The sequence below is a fragment of the Helicoverpa zea genome, chromosome 30 (genome assembly GCF_022581195.2).
Source record: "Helicoverpa zea isolate HzStark_Cry1AcR chromosome 30, ilHelZeax1.1, whole genome shotgun sequence".
NCBI lineage: Eukaryota > Metazoa > Arthropoda > Insecta > Lepidoptera > Noctuidae > Helicoverpa > Helicoverpa zea.
The window spans coordinates 3,888,051-3,907,328 of record NC_061481.1 but is presented as its reverse complement, the minus strand read 5'-3'; the positions used below and the strand labels follow the sequence as shown (position 1 = coordinate 3,907,328).

The 19,278-nt window shown below is 38.5% G+C and overlaps 1 protein-coding gene across 4 annotated transcripts in view; it reads right to left on the bottom strand.

Annotated features, from left to right (window-relative positions):
• LOC124644400 (translational regulator orb2) overlaps positions 1–19,278 on the bottom strand; it is a 69,671-nt gene that overhangs the window by 11,063 nt on the left and 39,330 nt on the right. For all 4 annotated transcript variants that reach the window (XM_047183722.1, XM_047183723.1, XM_047183724.1 and 1 more), the window contains exons 3-8: positions 8,228–8,341; positions 7,609–7,737; positions 2,418–2,530; positions 1,871–2,081; positions 1,122–1,207; positions 579–680 (exon numbers count right to left, since the gene is read on the bottom strand). In XM_047183722.1, coding sequence (XP_047039678.1) covers positions 579–680; positions 1,122–1,207; positions 1,871–2,081; positions 2,418–2,530; positions 7,609–7,737; positions 8,228–8,341 — 755 coding nt within the window. The remainder of the gene's footprint in view (positions 1–578; positions 681–1,121; positions 1,208–1,870; positions 2,082–2,417; positions 2,531–7,608; positions 7,738–8,227; positions 8,342–19,278) is intronic.

Genomic DNA, 19,278 nt, shown 5'->3' with positions numbered 1-19,278 from the left:
AAATACTTAAAAGAAAAAACTTTTCTTTTTTTTTATTACGATAGTATTTTTTATATAAAGGTATTGTAAATATGTAAATATCTATCCAAATAAATGAATTATTCAGAAAAAAAAAACTAAAACTAAAAAGCATCCCATGAAGAATTTTGTCGAGACGATTCAAAGTTTACACTATAATGCATATGTTGGCTAATAATATCAATGGTGAAAATGATTATGACGGTATATGAATTATAGGTGTTCGAAGATGCGTCCATCTCATATTGCTATGGAAAGAAATGTTGGTTGATGGCAATAATCATTACCATGAGTCCCACGATCATGATCTACGTGTGAAATCAGGATTAAGAAATAAAGTCTCTACAAAAAAAGTAAAGAGAATTATGAAGAAGAATGAAGTTCCAGGTTCTCGGCGGTTGAAAATGTCAATTATTTTTGACGACAATATTGATAATGAAGTCCATTACTAAAATGCTAATATCGATGATGTTTTTGATAATGATGATAACGATTTTGATGATGATGACAACGATTTTGACGACTACGATGTTGACGATGTTGATGTAGTGTGTGTTTACCTCGACGCGCTTGTCGATGTCGCCGTGCTGCAGCTGCACGAAGCGCGCGGAGATGGCCGCGATGTACGACTGCTGGTTCGAGAACGCCACGCGGCCCGCGCCCTGCACATACACAACCTATATTGTACCACCCTAATTTATAACAGTGGATTAAGCTAAAGATAATCTTCAAATTTTTTAATGGACTTAGGCAACCATACATCATTATTATCTGTTGGGAAATAAAAAACATGACTCCTCATACATAATATCTTGTTAGATAGAATTATATAATAGTATATTCCCTCAGTTGGTCGCTGTAACTATTCATGATAATCATCCTAAAAACCCATTTTGATCATGCTAATCTTTGAAATTTATTTACTTTTAATCTCTGTTTCGAGAAACTACCATACATTGCAATTAGCATCGTGTTTCTCATATACGTATCATAGCTACGGGAAAATGATTCACGATGTAAAATCGGGTAACATTAGCTGGTACAACATAAAACGGGGAGAACTAGTGAATACTAGGTAGGTGGTACATCATAGTGGTACAGACCTTGGGGTACTTGAGCTCTGGGTCGGTGTCGATGCCGGCGTAACACACGCCGCCGTACAGCCGGTCCATTATCATCGCCAGCTCCGCTGGAAATCGAAAATAATAAATCAGCAATGTTATTGTGGCAATAACCTTTAGCTCATAAACAAAATGTAAAAACTAAACGACTAAAAATAATAGTATCTTGTCGCCATCAGTATCTTGCTTGACCTGTCAAAAATCTTCACCGAAAACACAGGATAATTGGGAGACTCGCTAATAAGATCTACAACCTAATTAGCTTTCAAGCGCCGAGGCACTCCGCCCGCGAAGTCAGAACAAACCGATCAGCACCCAATCATTCAACTTGTCCTGAGATTTGAATATAGGCTAGCCACAGGATCCATTCCGTCTCAAACGGGAATCGTTGGCGATGACACCGCAAAAGCATAGCGTATATCTGGAAGACCTGCTCCAATATGTACACTCCACTCTCAGTGGGGGGCAGCCAAATATCTACATTGGCATATCCCGGGACACGAACGATGATCAGCTTATCAAACTTGCTTCGAGGATTACTCACCGGCCTTGAGAGGTCTGGGCTCCCCGCCGACGAAGACAGTCTTGCGAGGGTCGACCATATCCATACCAGCTACTCCCGGGTCACCTAGTTCAAACTCTTTTCGGAGGCGACTCACCAGCTTTATCCCAAGACAAGATCGACAATACAAAGGGATACCTAGTTCAAACTGGCTTGGAATCTCACTCACCAGCCTTGAGAGGTCTGGGCACGCCACCCACGAAGACAGTCTTGCGTGGATCAAGCGGCATACTGGCGTCGAGCACGTAGTCGGCGTCGGCGAGCCGCCACGGCCGGATCTGCACGGGCTTGTCGCGGATGGTGGGCGACGACACGCACAGGTACAGCTTGTCGTCGTCTGTGATGCACGCCTCCATCAGAGCCGCTACTGAGCTCTCGTCCTGCAAATTTTTGGTAGCTTCTTTTAATACTTGAAAGAAAACCAAGTCATTAAGTTTTGCATGAATTTGAGAGTGTATGTACCTTCCTTCTGCATTAAATAAAAGGTCTTCATAAATATGTATTCTCTTTGTGTTGAAACAACAAAGGATAAAAGAAACTATGGATGGATTGTGTGAAAGACGATGAGATAGGAAGGTTTCTAAGAAGAAATGCTGCACTGGCCTTGAATAAATAATGGGAATAAGGGCAGAGAAACAATGTTACCTCCTTACCTTCTAATTGAGAAACACCACCTTTAAAATCGTGATTAAATTGAACATTGAATGAGAACATACCTGAAACAGTAGAAACGCGTAACCCTTGGGCGGAAAGTAACTCTTGCTCTCGGCTTTGTGCGGCCAGTCGACCACCAGCGGCCCGAACCGTCGGAATGACGACGTAATCTCATCTGAAACAATAATTTAACATGTTAGGTATATCAATCAATGACTTCTTGTCATGTGGGCCTGCAGGGCTGCAAGCCAATGCAGCCCCTAGAGTCAGAATTCTCAACAATCGGCTATGAAAGCAGCCGTTCTCAAAAAAGCTTGGCCTCTTAACAAAAAGTCGGCATTTGTACAGTCGGGAAAATACCAATACATTGTATTTGCTCCGTGCCCAGAATCTTCGACCGTCAAATAACTTTGCATCTCTGAATTCAGCCTTTTGACACATCGCACTTGCCTAGCGTTATGTCTATAGCAGCCAACTTCGGACAAGCAACACTAGTTGACGAAAATTGTAGGTAATTCAATCAGCCCTACTTCGTTAATACCTATTCATGGCCCAAAGGCTACAATCGCAGTTTATCCCTGCAATAAGGTAACCTAAATATACCTAGATCTATCCAGCTGACCGTCAGATTACTCAGCATATACGATTCTAGTTAAAACTAGTGCACATAGACTAGCGCACGCATCCCATTAGGTCGATATGGAGTATGAAGTAAAACTGCACGCTTCCCACGCGCGTCCTCGTTGCGATCGAACCGCATAGGTACCTACAACTTGACACGTGTCACGGCGGCCATCGCGTGACGTCATACAAACCTTTATTAGCTTGTAGCCGGAGGCTTATTATCTAATCATCTATTTTACTGCTACACACTGGAATCTGTCTAACTTCCGACTATCATGCGCCGTTCCTAAACTTTGTCTTCAAACAGCATTGACATCTTATGATCAAAAGTTACCGACACCTATAGTTCGGCCATTCAGAGAATGCGTTCCTGACACGTCGCGATTGAACTGACGACGTAACTTTGCAATGGCGTTGCAGTTACGATAAAAATATTTTTGCTGGTTGTTTACCGTTTTAACAATTGAGGAGCATTAAAACAACATTATTATATCAATAATCAATGAATGTAGTTACGTCGTCAGTTCAATCGCGACGTGTCAGGAACGCATTCTCTGAATGGCCGAACTATAATCGTCTTACGTTGGGATTTCAATAACCTATCTGTGGATTTGCTTACTATAGATAGGAAATGGACGTTGCTTGTAGGGCTAATATCAAATGTCCCTATCTTTCCTAAGCAAATCAGCAGTTATTGAACTCCGCAGTTAAAGACATTGCTGATTCATTTTATTATAGAGCAATGTACGTAATATTTCAGTACAAGCAGCGCATCTGTTACATAATAATGTAATTATGTACAAAATTAGAGAGTACTGTTTGAGTAGAAGATTGCCTTACTGAAGCACAGAAATAGAAAATTTCCCCTACAAAAGTTGTTAATAGAACAATCAGAACCGAAACTCGAAATGCATTCATTCTTATAAATGATTGAGTGGCAAAGCTAGAAGTTGACCGACAACGGTTGCTAGGCAACGGGGCCACAACAGCCAGGCAACTGCAACGTAATGGCAGCACCAAGGCCAGTACTTGGAAGTCGATATTGACCTGGTTATTAATGTTTGTGGAACTAATCATCGTTGCGATTATTATGTCGATAGGAAAAAGGTTGTTCAAATGCGAGGAGAAATAATGGGTTTCTATTTGATTTTCAGTAGAAACCGATAGCTTTTAACGTGGTCTTCGAGGCAAAGAGGAGATTTGATATAAGAGTACCTATTATGCAATATGTCACGGATTGACCATGGCCAGCAGACCCTATCACTCCCACCCAGCCCTGCAGTAACATCGAAAACTACTGAACGGATTTTCATGTGGTTTTCACGTACACACGGATGTTAAAAATCGGCCAGTAGAGGTGAAATTTTATAAAAGAGTCATAAGGAAATATTAACCAACTTAAGCAGTTTGGTTTCGTCGTTCCTGACACAATAGGCATGATGACAAATTTTTAAATTCCTTTGTATGATGTAGGTATACGTCTATTTTATATGAAAAATTATTAATTTTAAGAAAATGCGAAGTTTTTTTATCAAATAATTGCATTTTTCTCTGTCCACTTTGAATCCGGCGCGAAAACGCTTGTCAGTGTCATGTCGTCACTTGTGACGTCACGACTGAAATTACAAGACGCAAGTAAACAACGCTCGTGCAATAATTAAGTTTTTTGTGTTATTAAATATGAATTCGAAAGCGCATAGGTGTTGTGGGGTCCCCCAGTGTAAGAACACATCCAAAACAACTCCTGATAAGTTATTTGTGTACGTTCCTCACAATAAAAAAATACGAAACAAGTGGCTTAAACTTGCAAGGCGAGATTCAAAAGCAATATTGCCCAGGGTACAACTTTTTTTTTGTGAAGATCACTTTGATGTAAGTTATTACATAGTTCTCTAGATTCTAGCATAGTTTATAATGTAAATAACTATTTCGAGGTTAGGTTTCATCTCTCATTGTTTTTTAATTAAACTAGTATACTTACATGGAAGTTTTAACATTTCTAAATTCAGCTGAACAAAAATCTTTATTCGATGCCAAAAACTTTCCCAGCATTATGATATCAATTCTAGGCAAATTAGCGCTGTTTGCCTTGATAAATCCGGGCTCCATAACTCGTGTTATAAACAATTAATTAATTAAAAACAAAGATCGCAGTGGAAGTTCACAATAACGAAATGTGACGTTCGCGCTTTCGCGCGAGTTGTTTTGAGAAATGACGTCACGAGCTCTGATTGGTGTTCAAGATATCATGGCGGATTGCCTTATTTCGTAATTTTATTTTATAAAAATACATATTAATCACATTATTAACAAAGAAAACAATGCGCGTTTTATATTCCAAGCTTCAAGTTTAATTTAATAAATATATTATTTTAATGATTTTTGATTACTGTCATCATGCCTATTGTAACCTCTATAGCTAGACCATAAAGGCTGCCTTACAATTTCCCATTTTCAGTTACAAACTTTCAACTCCTAAAATCCCTGACACGGCCCAAAGAGGGTAGAGGCCCATTCAATCAAATCTCATAACTCATTTGAATGGTATCTGCGTATCTAGTGACCCAGTTAGGACAAAGCGCGTCAACCTGTCCCGATAATGGTCCGTTGATAAATTCACAATGCCTGAATGAGCATTGTTGGATATTTACATCAGATGTCCAGGGGATTGTGAGGTCTGGTTGTGGGTAAACTGATATTATTATAATGCTGGAATCTGAGCTTTGTATCTTGAGAAATATTGCCAACTATAGTTCGGCCATTCAGAGAATGCGTTCCTGACACGTCGCGATTGAACTGACGACGTAATAACATTCATTGATTATTGATATAATAATGTTGTTTTAATGCTCCTCAATTGTTAAAACGGTAAACAACCAGCAAAAATATTTTTATCGTAACTGCAACGCCATTGCAAAGTTACGTCGTCAGTTCAATCGCGACGTGTCAGGAACGCATTCTCTGAATGGCCGAACTATAACTGTTGCCATACTACTGTTGACTTTACCCATGCCCCGCAGGAACTTAAAACTCAAAATAAAGCCTACGTTACTCGGAAATAGTCTAGTTTCCCAAAAGAAAACGGTTCAGCAGTTTCGGAGCCTTTGGGGGATAAACAAAGAAAAAAAATGCTTCTTATTTATGGTAGTAGTATAGAAGTATAGTCAAGCTGTTTCATCGGCATTTCGGGAGAACCGATTTCTGCAACTAGGTCAAATAGCTTACGTCCTTTCTCGGGCTCTAAAGTACATATAAACCAGGCATAGATGGACGAGTGACAAAGTTTGCATTTATAGTATAATAGTAAGTGTGTGGTTATGTATGTTCTGCAAAATCGATCAATACTTTCAAGTACCTCAATATTAGAATTCCCAGTAGAATACCTAGGGCAGAGGCGTTATATATATGTATTACCTACTACACCTACACAAAATTCAGAGAATCCTACGTGTTGCGTCCTGTATATTTCCCAATGGAGCACGCTGTAGGTCAGCCGGGCTCAAATCTACGCCCCAATCTGCTATCGACAACTTCCTCATTAAATATACAATATCCTTATATATCTGTGGGATTGTTCGAAAGAGTTACCGCGGCCCTGGTACATAAAAGGCCTACGAAGGAACATGATGGGTTTTAGTAAGAGTCTGAGACTCCCTCACGCTGCTAACCCACAGCGGGAGAAGTCATTTGACGGCTTCTCATGAAAAAAATCGTTATATACCTCTTATATATTCAAATATGGAAACTAAGGCTAGGAACTAGGCTTCTAACACAACGAAATATTTGCTTATTTACGGGGCTTATCACAAAGGTATGTAGCTGAATAATGTCAGTCATAAAAAATAAAGGTAGCCAATGATAATGAAAACAAATTGACCGTTTGCCAAATGACAACAAGGTTCGAGTGATTGGGTTTTTAACTGACTTTGTAAAAGTGACTAATGTTTAGCTACTGTTTGTGAATAAATATCCGAGATTCTGTTCTTCTTCTAGACTGGCTAAGCTGTTACTCCTGGGACACGAAAGAAAGAAAGAAGAAAGAAAACTATTTATTTTCACAAAAAGACGCAAAAGCAACAGCGACAGTAAAGGTCGGTACTTAGGAAACCAGAAAATCTAACACCTAATAATTACTTTACATTTTGCTTCACTTTGCTTGCTTTATGTCGTTTACCGGAATGATGTGTACCAGTTCATAAATGTATACAGCCATGGCTTGCCACATCAGCAGTACGAAGCAGAATCAAAATCGCAAATCTTTTATTAAAAGTACGCTAAAACAGCACTTTTTCAAACGTCAGAATTACATGAGACACAGCTCCAAAAACGCCCACCCATTACCACTTCCTATGTGTTATTACTGGGAAGAAGTGCACAAAAATATACGTAATATTATAATATAAATATGTAAATACTTAAATAATATACTACATACTACTATATTACATTAAACGCCTTCCCCTCTTCTAACTATTTTGCTGTGCCCATCAGGGTCCATAATTGTGACTACCTCTATTGTTTTATATTTTCCACCAAATGTACATTATGGAATGCAATACATGATATGATAAGTGGCGCAACAAACCCCCCAGCAAGTGAGCAAGTGTTTGCTTCATTGACTATACTCACCTTCATCAATATCCGGGGGCAACCCGCCCACGAAGACTTTGCGGCTGAACCGCTCGCCGTGCTCGGAGCCCGCGGACACGGGCGACGAGCGAGCCGGCGAGCCCAGCGCGCTCACACACATTGACAGACCTGAGAAGCAAAACAAACATTTAAAATAAGCCAGGAACTTGTTATTTGATTCGTTTTCTTTACTGTGTCCCCTGGTAAAGATCGCCAAGATACAGGCAGCGCCTTGTTTGGGGACCACAGAATTGATACTAAATGTGAAGTGAGCTTCAGCTCCAAGTAAGATTTGTAAATGTAATTGTGGATCATGAAAGTTAACAAATACTATCAGAAAGGAAAGCTAAAGGTGGATTTTCGACACATGCGTTTGTCGCATGCGGCTGACGACTGACTGTTGATCAAAGTAGATTTCAACTGATTGGGACAAACCTTTAACTTAAGAATAAATGACTGGAGAGGGTTGGGCATAGACTCCGTCAAGACGAGTTTGGGTTCGCGAGGGACAAAATAAATCAGCGATTTTGTCAGAATAAAAGATCTTGGCGGATGCGAAGTTAGCCCAGCCTTTTTGCAAGGGAAACTGTTTATACTTCGTTCTGCAAGGTATACTGACCAGCAGCCGAGAGCCGGGAGACCACATCCTGGTCTGGCACGGAGGGCGAGCCCGCACCGGCCGCGCCCCCCGCCACTGCCGCCTCCTCCACGCCGGGGAAGAACGGCGACTTGCCTGCGGACAATGGAAGACCACCTTAATATTGTCATACTAATAGTAAAACGTGAGGTGTGGATGTTTATTACTCTTTCAAGCAAAAACTACTGAAAGATTTTTGGAAACTTATCTGTAAGTACATATTTATGTATAAGGATAAAGAAGGGCTTTTTTATCTGGGAGCGGAAAGAAGTGCCGCCATCACTCCCGGTTTGGGAGGAACAACTCATAGTAATATTAACAGCAGTAGTTGTAATAGCCGCCTAATAGCTAAGGAACAATGCTGAACTTTCTAAATGTCCACAAGTGTTTATTTATCGAAACAATACCTTTAGTATGAAAGTAATAATGAACATGTAGGAGTACTCGTACTTCGCATAATTATTGCAAGATACAATATTTTATTCTAATGAAATCGAATAGAAAATATCAAGGTACTGATATGTAATTAAAACCTATCAACGCCTACTACATATTATACACTTAATTCGACAAAATTGACTACAACATAATATTTGGTTAACAGTCACGACCCCAAGTGACCCTAGGACAGAGGTCACAGTTTTTACAGGTCATCGAACCACAAATCCAGTGTGTCCTGCCGGTGAGGGTGACACCGTGTGCCATCGAATATAGGACAACATTTGATGCAAAAACTAGACTGTAGAATAGTGTTTATTATGAAAATTTGTACATGACATCTGAGTCATGACATGAGTAAGTTTTAATGAGTGGATGTTTTTTACTGTGTTTTGAACAGATTTTTATGAAACTTTACTAACATGTTAGGCTTTTTATCAAAGTGTAGGAAGTGGTTACGTATTTAGTGGTTTTTTATATAATAGTCCTGTGTTAATTCATTTGTAATAGACTCTTTATCAGGTACCTTCCAATGAAAATCCTTACACATTTTTTATTTTTTTTGGCACATTCTGTTTATACGTTTTTATCAAAACAGTCCTGCAATCTACGTCATATGAGGTTTCTCTAGCGCACAGACTTTTACGAGGAAAGCATTGACACCGAAATGGCTACTTATTATAACAAAATACCCGTCTGTCTGTCAAAGCTATCTACTAAACTGTTATAGGGATTTCTTTAGTGGTCTAAAGGAATTGATAGATTTATGTAGGTATTGGTAAAAGTCGATTGTGATCAAGACTTATAGGTTATTTTTAATTGGTTTATTATTTTGTTACGTATAATTATTGTGTGTGTGCAATTTACCTACTTATACTAATTATTATTTTATTTAATACCTAAATGGTGGAGTATTTTGTATTCGATATTTTCTTAATTTAACTTGAGACACCATCTCGCTCAAAATACCGTTAATTTTATTAATGTTATTTCTTTTTAATTTGATAAAAAATCAGTAAGTAGGTATGATTGATGGATGCTAACCTGCCTAAAGCTAATACCTGTATTTTTTTAAAGGTGGTAAGACCACTCATTATGATCGCCAAGTAAACCTCGCCAATACCTCGTAACACGTTAAGCGATAAATTATAGCTTCGCAATCGATTTGACACTAAAGCTAACATGGCTGCCAGATGCCTAATTGTGAAACTTCGGAGACAAATCGTTATTGGATAATTTAAATTACCAACCTTACCTGCTAAACACACTTGTGTACTAATCTTTGATTATATATCTACACTAGCTTCCGCTCGCGGCTTCGCCCGCGTAGAGTGCGGTTATATCGCGTTTCCAAGAGAACTCTTCAAAGGTCTGGGATAAAAACTATCCTATGTTCTTTCTCAAGGTCAACTCTATCTCTGTACCAAATTTTATTAAAATCAGTTCTGTGGTTTAGACGTGAAAGCGTAACAGACAGACAGACAAAGTTACTTTCGCATTTATAATATTAGTAGGGATACTATACACTAATATGATACAGGAATTATTTTTTGTTTGTTTGTTGGTTCGAACCGTAAAGGCTCCGAAACTGCTGAACTGATTCGAAAAATGCTTTCACTGTTGGGAAGCTAGACTATTCCCGAGTAACATAGGCTCTATTTTGTCCGGGTCCAGTCAAAAGTCTCCCAAAGACGCGGGTGAAATGGCGGATATCAGAATGTATGTAAGAACGTAACGTTTGTGTATTTGTGACGTTATAATCTCAAAATCTGCTGATAAAAAATTTGGAAGTTTTATGTTTTGGTACCCAAAAGGCGCCGAAACTATTGCAAACATAAAAAATATGCGCACCTAAACAGTTTCCGCTGGACGCAAGTGCAACCGCGGAAAACAACTAGTATGTAATATAAAAATTAATGATGCGCTTATTACAACTGGTTTGATAGAAGTGCATGATAATATTTCAAAAATAATTTATTGAATTAAACAGCAAATAAAGATTCTATCGCTCGCAATTACTCACGGGATGGGCACACAGCTCCAAGATTATTATCGTTATAAAATATTATAATTATTGCAATGATCTTAGTTATTATAACAAATCATAGTTAGCAATAAATAAATAATATTAATTAATTACTAGCAAGATAATGTGCATATAAAAAAATAAGCTAGTCGACGAAAAGCTATGTTTTCAGTGATTTGCTGAAAGACATCATCTACTTATGTATCGTTTTGAAAAATAAATATGTTATCATAGAGTGGCATAAACAAACTAAGACGACCCACTGACCAAAATAATATATAATTAAATAAATAAATAAAATAAATAAATAAATAGTTTATTTCACACAGAGTTTACAATGTTGAACTATGACTATAAAAGCATAAAGGTTTCATCTTAATACATTTTTAAATAAGGATAAGAATAGGTTATAAATGGCGCAATTCATATCTACGGAATTAATGTCATTCTAATTTTTATGTGACAGTAAAATTCCAATTATTACAAATATTAAGACTAAAAAATCTGAAAACACGGTCCATCTAAAGCAAAATTCTTGCGTAAAATTATCATACAGCTTTATACTTATCGAAAATTGTGAGGTAAGATTGTTCCATTAAGATAGTGACATTTGGGTCACGAATGGCAACGCACGTTTCTTACTCTCATTAAAATTATATCATTTCTTTAAGAATATGAGATTTCTGCTTATGCCTTGAAACAACAACCTTGAATATAAAATAGAAAACAAAACACTCACTCTTTCTGTACGGGAACCTCGGGCCTCTAATGAAAGGTGTAACCAGAGGGATAGTATGCACCGACATAATATTTTACACAATTACTTTCGAAACTGCGGGTTTATTAATTTGAAAAATTCAGCAAAAATGGTTTCCAATATTTTTCTTCGGAAAAACGTGTGACCCCCGCTGCAACGGACTACGCGAATGAAAAAAAAGCAGGATCGACAAATGTTCCAAATTTGAAACATTTACTTTTTAAATCTAGCATGCCATGCCAGCGGTATTCGATGGAGTATCGATAGGAACCGCTTTGAATAACTGCTAAATAAAGTTGAAATAACTTCGCTATTAATGAACGTGGTGGTATTTTATGAATGATTGTGTATTTAATTTTAATTTTAATGCCAAAAGTCAGTGAACTTTATAAATCATGTTTATTACACATATTTTTTAAAATATGACACATAAATAGGCTGTATACATTCAAAGCCTTGACCATTTTAAACAGAACCTCTTTCGACCCGCTTTCCATACATTTTTTACCCGCCAAATCATCCAAGCAACAAAAAATCGATTAAAAATATTCTAATGTAGTGCGTTACTCTTCTGCCTACCTCTAAAACGATGCAGTCGCCTTGACATACCGTATCGCATATAGCACATAGTCAATGTCGTATTGCAGAACGCGCAGAACACACTAACACGCCAAGTGTCGCAATGCTGACTCGAGTTAACGTTCTCCGCACACTTGCGATTTGTCGCAACGATTTTGGCGCGATTTTGAGAATGGAGACGGTTGAATATTTAATTAGTTTGTCTGTATTTATTTGCGAAATTGTTGAGGTGGATAAATAAATAAGGTTTTTAATAAAAACTATTTAATATAATACCTCATTGGTTATTCTCTATCTAACAAATCTCTTTGGTTGGTCTTGCCTACGCTTAATCAATACAACCTTTTTGATAAAGAATAGAGATGAGTTGAGCTCTAACAGAATATGGGAAACAACTTTACAAAATACTTAGTTGAGCCAATTCATGTCCTATTTGACTCGATTACTAACAAACAAGAATATGAATCAGAAAAGGAATTAAAACCTAAGAAAAATTAGAGAAGCATAGAATTTTTGTAAGCAAATGCGTGAAGTAGTTACCACAGTCTTAAGCCTACTTATTAAGTACCTAACCTAATTAGTATTGGTAGAATTTGTCGAATTGCAGTAATATGTACAAAGCCAATAGTCGCAATGCTGAGTACCTATATTGACGCATTAACGTTCGCCGCACAACTACGACTTGTCGTAGATCATTTTCTTATGAATGTTCATGAATACCTATTGCTTATTAGGAGTCTTTTTTTTTAACGACGTCAAAAATCATCAAATGTCCCGCTGTGGGTTAGTAGCGGTGAGGGAGTGACAGACTCTTACTGACTAAAAACCGTCGCGTTCTGTCGTAGGCCTTTTATGTACCAGGGCCGCGAACAATCCCGCAGCCGCTTATTAGGAGCCTGTGGTCAAGTAATACGGGTCGATATATCATAAGGTTAAGCAACGCTTAGCGCGGTCATTCCATGGATTAGTAACACTCTATGGCAAGTTCCTCCGTGTTTCGGAAGGCACGTTATATGTACGGCACGGCTGCGGCTGTCATTTGAACATCTTTGGCAGTTGTCATATGTAGTCAGAAAGTCTGACAACCAGTCCCTACCAAGAGCGATTAGGCTGTCCGGGTAACTGGGTTAAGAAGGTCAGAACTCTACGCGCATGCGCGAGGCGTGATATACGGCTAACTTCAGGATTGTAAATTTATTTAGTGTGCATCGTAGGTACCTAAGTGTCCAGCGGGGCACAACAGGGCCAAGGTCTGCCGGGGCTGCGGGATTGTCCGCGCAAGTTACCGCGGCCCTGGTACATAAAAGGCCTACGACGGAACACGACGGTTTTTAATCAGTAAGAGTCTGACACTCCCTCACCTCTGCTAACCCACAGCGGGAGGTGTCATTTGATGATTTTTGACGTCGTTAAAAAAAAGGTACCTAAGTGTCTTTGATTTAATTTGAAAAACTGCAGTCGCGGAGCTATTACAGCCTGATTAGAGAGTATAAGCCTTATCCGGATATTAAAAAGCTAATAATACGTTTGCAATCAGTAGTACTGGTTAATCAACATTTTGTTCTCGCCTTGAAACTTAATACACCAATTAATGTGCTTTCGTGATTAGGTAAACATCATGGGCCTTACTACAAAAACTTTAAACCCTGTTTTACACTTGTCTAATAAAATTTTGGCTGCAAAATGAACCATATGTCAACGTCATAATTTGACATTTTTTTAGACAAGGCATAAACTGACGTTTAAAAGTTTTTGTGGTAAGACGGCATATTTTTAACCGATTTCAAAGAAGAATTGGATCTCAATTCAGAAGTTTGTGTTTATTTTTATTGTATTTAGAGACAACCTGTCTGCCACACCCGGATCAAAAGTTTTGGCGCGAAGGTACAATTTAATACATAAAGAAAATTGCAGGTTTTTTTCAGGGGAAGGGCAAATAAGGTTCTCCTTCGATATCGCTACGCTATAATAAAACCGCGGGAAACAAGCACAACCGTCAAAATGAAAAGTCATTGTGACAGGTACATTGTTGCCAGCCCAATAATTACCTACAGTGTGCCCACGGTCACTGTATGGGACAGCACACACATGTCATGCATTTAATGATGTATTTCATGCATACTCGTGTCATTATAATGAGTTAGTTCGAAGTTGAATAATAAATGAACTGCGGAAGACCTAATTCCCACAGCGGTCGATATGACTCAAGGTAGTGCAGAATTGTTTATTTGTTATGGCAACATTTTTTGTGGAACAACTTTTTTCGATTTTACTATGAGGTTAGTTTTAATCTAGAAAGCACTGAAAAACATTGGTAATTAAGAATTTCACTGTAAGTTTAATTCTAATAAAACAAACCAACTTATATTCTCGCTAGCTGTTCTACCGCGGTTACACTTGCGTCCCGTGGGAACTACCCGGACAAAATATAGTCTAAGCATGTTACTGGAGATAATTTAGCTTTCTAAAAGTGAAAGGTTTTTTCAAATCAATCCATCAGTTTTTGAGTTAATATAGAAATAATTTCCTCTCATATTAGTACCTACAGATGTGAGGTAGTTCCTTCATTTTACCATAATTTGGTGTCCCTACCGAGTGACCCTGTCAGTAATGGTCGGAGGTCGCAGTAACGGGGCGCTTCCTCTCAGCTGAGCTACATCCGACGCGGGACTACGCGCGACTCAGCAGTAGTGGGTTTATTCCGGTTTAGATGGTTTTGGTTTTAGAAGGAACGGCTAATTACGTTAATTATTAATAACGGCTAATACCTACGGCAATTTGATTTGCTGAGTGATAAATGCGTTGTACATCTGGATAAAAAGGAGCTTATGTGTTATTCTGATGAATTCTTACTCAAATTATAAATGCGAAAGTAACTCTATTGGCCTTACTACAAAAACTTAAACGCCTGTTTTACACTTGTCTAAAAAAATTGTGGCTGCAAAATGAACCATATGTCAACGTCATAATTTGTCATTTTTTTAGACAAGGCTTAAACGGACGTTTAAAAGTTTTTGTGGTAAGATGGTATGTGTCTAGCTTTTACGCCAAAATTACTTTATCGATTCTCGGTTGTTTATTTATTATTCGTTTTATTATTTTATTCCAGTTCGCAGATTTTAAGTTATAGAATAATTTTAATTTTGTAAATATAGTTTATAAATATTATTTACTAGAAAATGTTAGCTTAAATAAATTAAGATTATGTTTATAAAATACTATTATACTTTATCGATTCAAATGAAGTAAACGGATAGTCTAGGTAGAGCCAAAGGAAGTGCATCTATAAGTTACATTTTGGCCGGATGCGTGGCGTAGTTCCCACGGAGCGGAGGGGACCCGTGAGGCACAGCTAGTAATTATATTACTGTAAAGTTTCACCAAAATCTGAATCTGTGAAACATTCAAACTTCGCCCTCGGATCGCCGTTCTCAAAAAAGTATATAAGTAACAAGGTTTATTAACTTCATACCTACTTCTGCTTTCACCCTTTTGAAAAAGCGTGATACTCTGTTTATATTGTCATCACATCATAGACGAACTACTCTAATATGCTCTCTAATACGTAGATATATCGGTTTGTAGGTCACAGCGAGTAAAAATCAATAGTTATATTGTCTTCATGCGCAACACGACGGTGAAACGTGCCGTGAATAAATTAAATAACTACTCGTGTACTGTGGGTTTACTCGCGTTATGTAGTTACTAGTTCGTCCTTATCATCTGCCTAGCCTTTTCTCATGTTGGTGTCGGCTTCCAGACTGAGGCAGCTGAGTACCAGTGAGTCACATGGAGCGACTGCCTATCTTTTTTTTTTGAACGACGTCAAAAATCATCAAATGACCCCTCCGGCTGTGGGTTAGCAGCGGTGAGGGAGTGTCAGACTCTTACTGACTAAAAACCGTCGTGTTCCGTCGTAGGCCTTTTATGTATCAGGGCCGCGGTAACTCTTTCGAAAAATCCCGCAGCCGCGACTGCCTATCTGACGTTTAACAACCAAGATTTTTTACATTTCTTGTTAGTACTTATTTACTTACATATTTTGTCATACCGTGAGCCTGAGGACACATCATAGGTATTAGCAGTGATAACCATTGGCTTTTTGAAGAAGCAATTTCTGAAAAACTATCTATGTATCTTTTCAAAAAACTTCATTTTCTTTACATAGGCTTATAAACCCTGACGACGCGACGCAAAAGAGTGCTCTTAAGTATAAGTTTGATCATTACGTACCTACACGTAAACGTCATTCTGTGGCACCGCAGCTATAAAACAGATGAACCGATTTTATGCAGTTTTAATTAATTGAAAGCTGAGTTAAAGGATAGTTTTTTATACAAATATTAAATATCTTTGTAAACAAAAACAGCTCTAAGTTCAGTTCTGTTTTTTCAGCAATGTTTCTCTCTTTCATTTCATTTCATTTCTGTAGACTCTAGAGGTGCTAAGAAAGAGTACTAGGGTGTCATAAGAAGACCGGAGGTTAGCATTGTAATAGGATTGCCACGAGAATAGACCGGAGTCTTGTAAAATGGATTAACGGCATCTGAGTCTATCGAGTTAGAGGCTAAGCCTTATTCACGCCCTAGTTTCTTTACAAATGGCTCAGTTATATATTATAGTTCCAACTATAAGACCCAATTGCAACCAGCCGGGGCTGCGGGCTTGTTCGAAAGAGTTACCGCGGCCCTGGTACATAAAAGGCTTCAGAAGGAATATGGTGGGTTTTAAAAAGTCAATAAGAGTCTGATAATAATGGCGTCCATGGCCGATTTCAGCCACGGCGGCTGTTCTCATATTATTAGATCAGCCAGCTGCGCAGGACATATTATAGTGCACAAGCATTTGCGCAGACACAGGTGCACTCCCTATTCCTTCACTCTCATAACCCGATGGGACGGCAATCCGACACGACTGGAAAGAGATCAGGCGCCGGATCATCCGACATTTACCCGCCGACATTTACGTGCTCTCCGATTCATGGGTGAATCAATCACCAACTTCCAGACTACGGGCTGCTTTGTGAAAGTTTAAGAAAACCCACAAAGCGATTTCGACCCGACCCGGGAATCGAACCCGAGACCTCGAGCACAGCAGCCGCGCTTGCGACCACTAGACCAACGAGGCAGAGGCAGACCAACGAGGCCGACAGATAGTCAATGTATGATCGACTCGGTAAGGTGTGAATGATTGGATGTTTTATCATATTCATTTCATTCCGTCTGATATGAACATTTCCTAAGTATGGTATAACAATAACCAAACCATAGCTAGCAGAGTGCAACTGACCTTAAATGTTCCAATAGTTTTATTTATTACTAACTTACGATCACGGTTTCATCTGCGACTAAATATACGGCGATAATAGGGATATCCTGTGTCCTTCCCGTGGGTCTCAGCTACATGCTTAACTACCTAATTTCAGCCAAATCGGTTCAGCCTTTCTGGACTTACTTACCCCCTCACTCAGAGACATTTAATAATTATTTAAGTCACTCCTTAGTGACGGATTCTCGTAGAAAAACTGTACTGAGGAACGACTGAAGTAACCATTAAATGTCTCTGAGTGTGACCATTTTTATTCTAAGGTAGTGTACCTAACTAACATGACTATAGAATAGACATACCGAGTGCGGGAAAAACAATAGGAAGGTACATTTTTCAATACAGTTACTTTTAAATACATAATCAGATCCTAGACCTGATGACAATGTGAAAAAACAATACTTCCAATAGGTTGGTAAATCATACAGTAACTAAATGCACAATATAAAAACATCCAAATTAATGAAGACAAAACTTCCTTTTCAAAAAGTCGGCAAAAAATTTAAACGACATTTTTTTTCGTGTCGTATCCGAAAACCGTGTGATGATAGCAAGGTCAGTGACCCCGCACGTGCTCGTCCACGCATGCGTACGCCGCGCCTCCCTAGATTTTGTTAGCCCTTACGCTATATCGAATTAGGTTAGGTTTACATTCAGATATAGAAGAAATTTGAGATATTTGACACGCTTTCTAATTTAGCAGAGATTTTGTATATACTTAGGGCGTTTGTATATATCGATGCCTTCTTTAATTGTAAGCAGTTATTTAATTGCAAGCAATATTTTTCCTGTGTCCGTAAATCATAAGCTGTTTTGGAAGCACAGACCATAGACAAGCCAGATAACTTAGGCTATTTTGTATGACTAGCAGACGACGCCTATAGAGTCCCGGATTTTGGGAGGCGATCGTAGGGCCAAAGCCAACATGCTGAAGCCCCTTTGATTGTCCCTGTTGACCTTGTATGGAGAAATGTACCCAAAGACAATGCGGTTCTATGCTTATAATTATTGCTAACTATTGGATAAAAGTACTGGGCTATTTATTGTGATGGGATGTCAGTAAACTAGGATTTGAGGAACTATGGTATGGCACCTGCCATATCATCATCTGCCTGGCCTTTTCACACCTACGTTGGGGTCGGCTTCCAGTCTAGCGGGACGCAGCTGAGTACCAGTGTACCACAAGGAGCTACTTACTGCATATCTGACCTTTTCAACCCAGTTACCCGTACGACTCAATATCCATAGGTAAGACTGGTTGTCAATCAGACTTTCTTATAAAGCACCTGTGAAAACAATGTAATAAATACATGTGAAAATTGCAGTTTTAAACTCGCCAGTTCTAAATTAGCTTATTATAACGTAAACATGTCACCAAAAAAGCTACAACAATTTTCAAAACGCGAAAGCATCACGTCCACCATATTGTTCCGTATTCAAAATAGTTTCCCGCTATTACAGCTAAATACAAAATGGCGGCTATAATATAATCTTCTTGTTAAACAGCTCAGAACTTATGTCAGTTGCAGGTAACCTAAATGTCAAGTGACCTAGATATGAGTTCAGCCTAGTATTATAGCTAGATCTGCAGGACTAGTTATTTATAAACTATGCTAGATTTTATATTGCAGTGTAGCTGTCATCCTGTAGGAATCAACGCGTTTTGAAAGGTCATTGACTGGTGGTTCCTATCTAAAAGTGAGAAGGAAATCCAAAAAGTCCAAGGCCTACTTGCTTTTTGGCTTAACTGCCAAAAACGGTTATGTTTTCTTAGGTTTTTATCAGTTAACAGTCTAAAGGGACCATTTTTCAACCATCAGTTAACTTCGATCTGAGGAATAAATATGGCGATTTGACATTTTCTATACAAAAGGCTGTCAAAACATGAAACATATTCCTAGTTCAAAG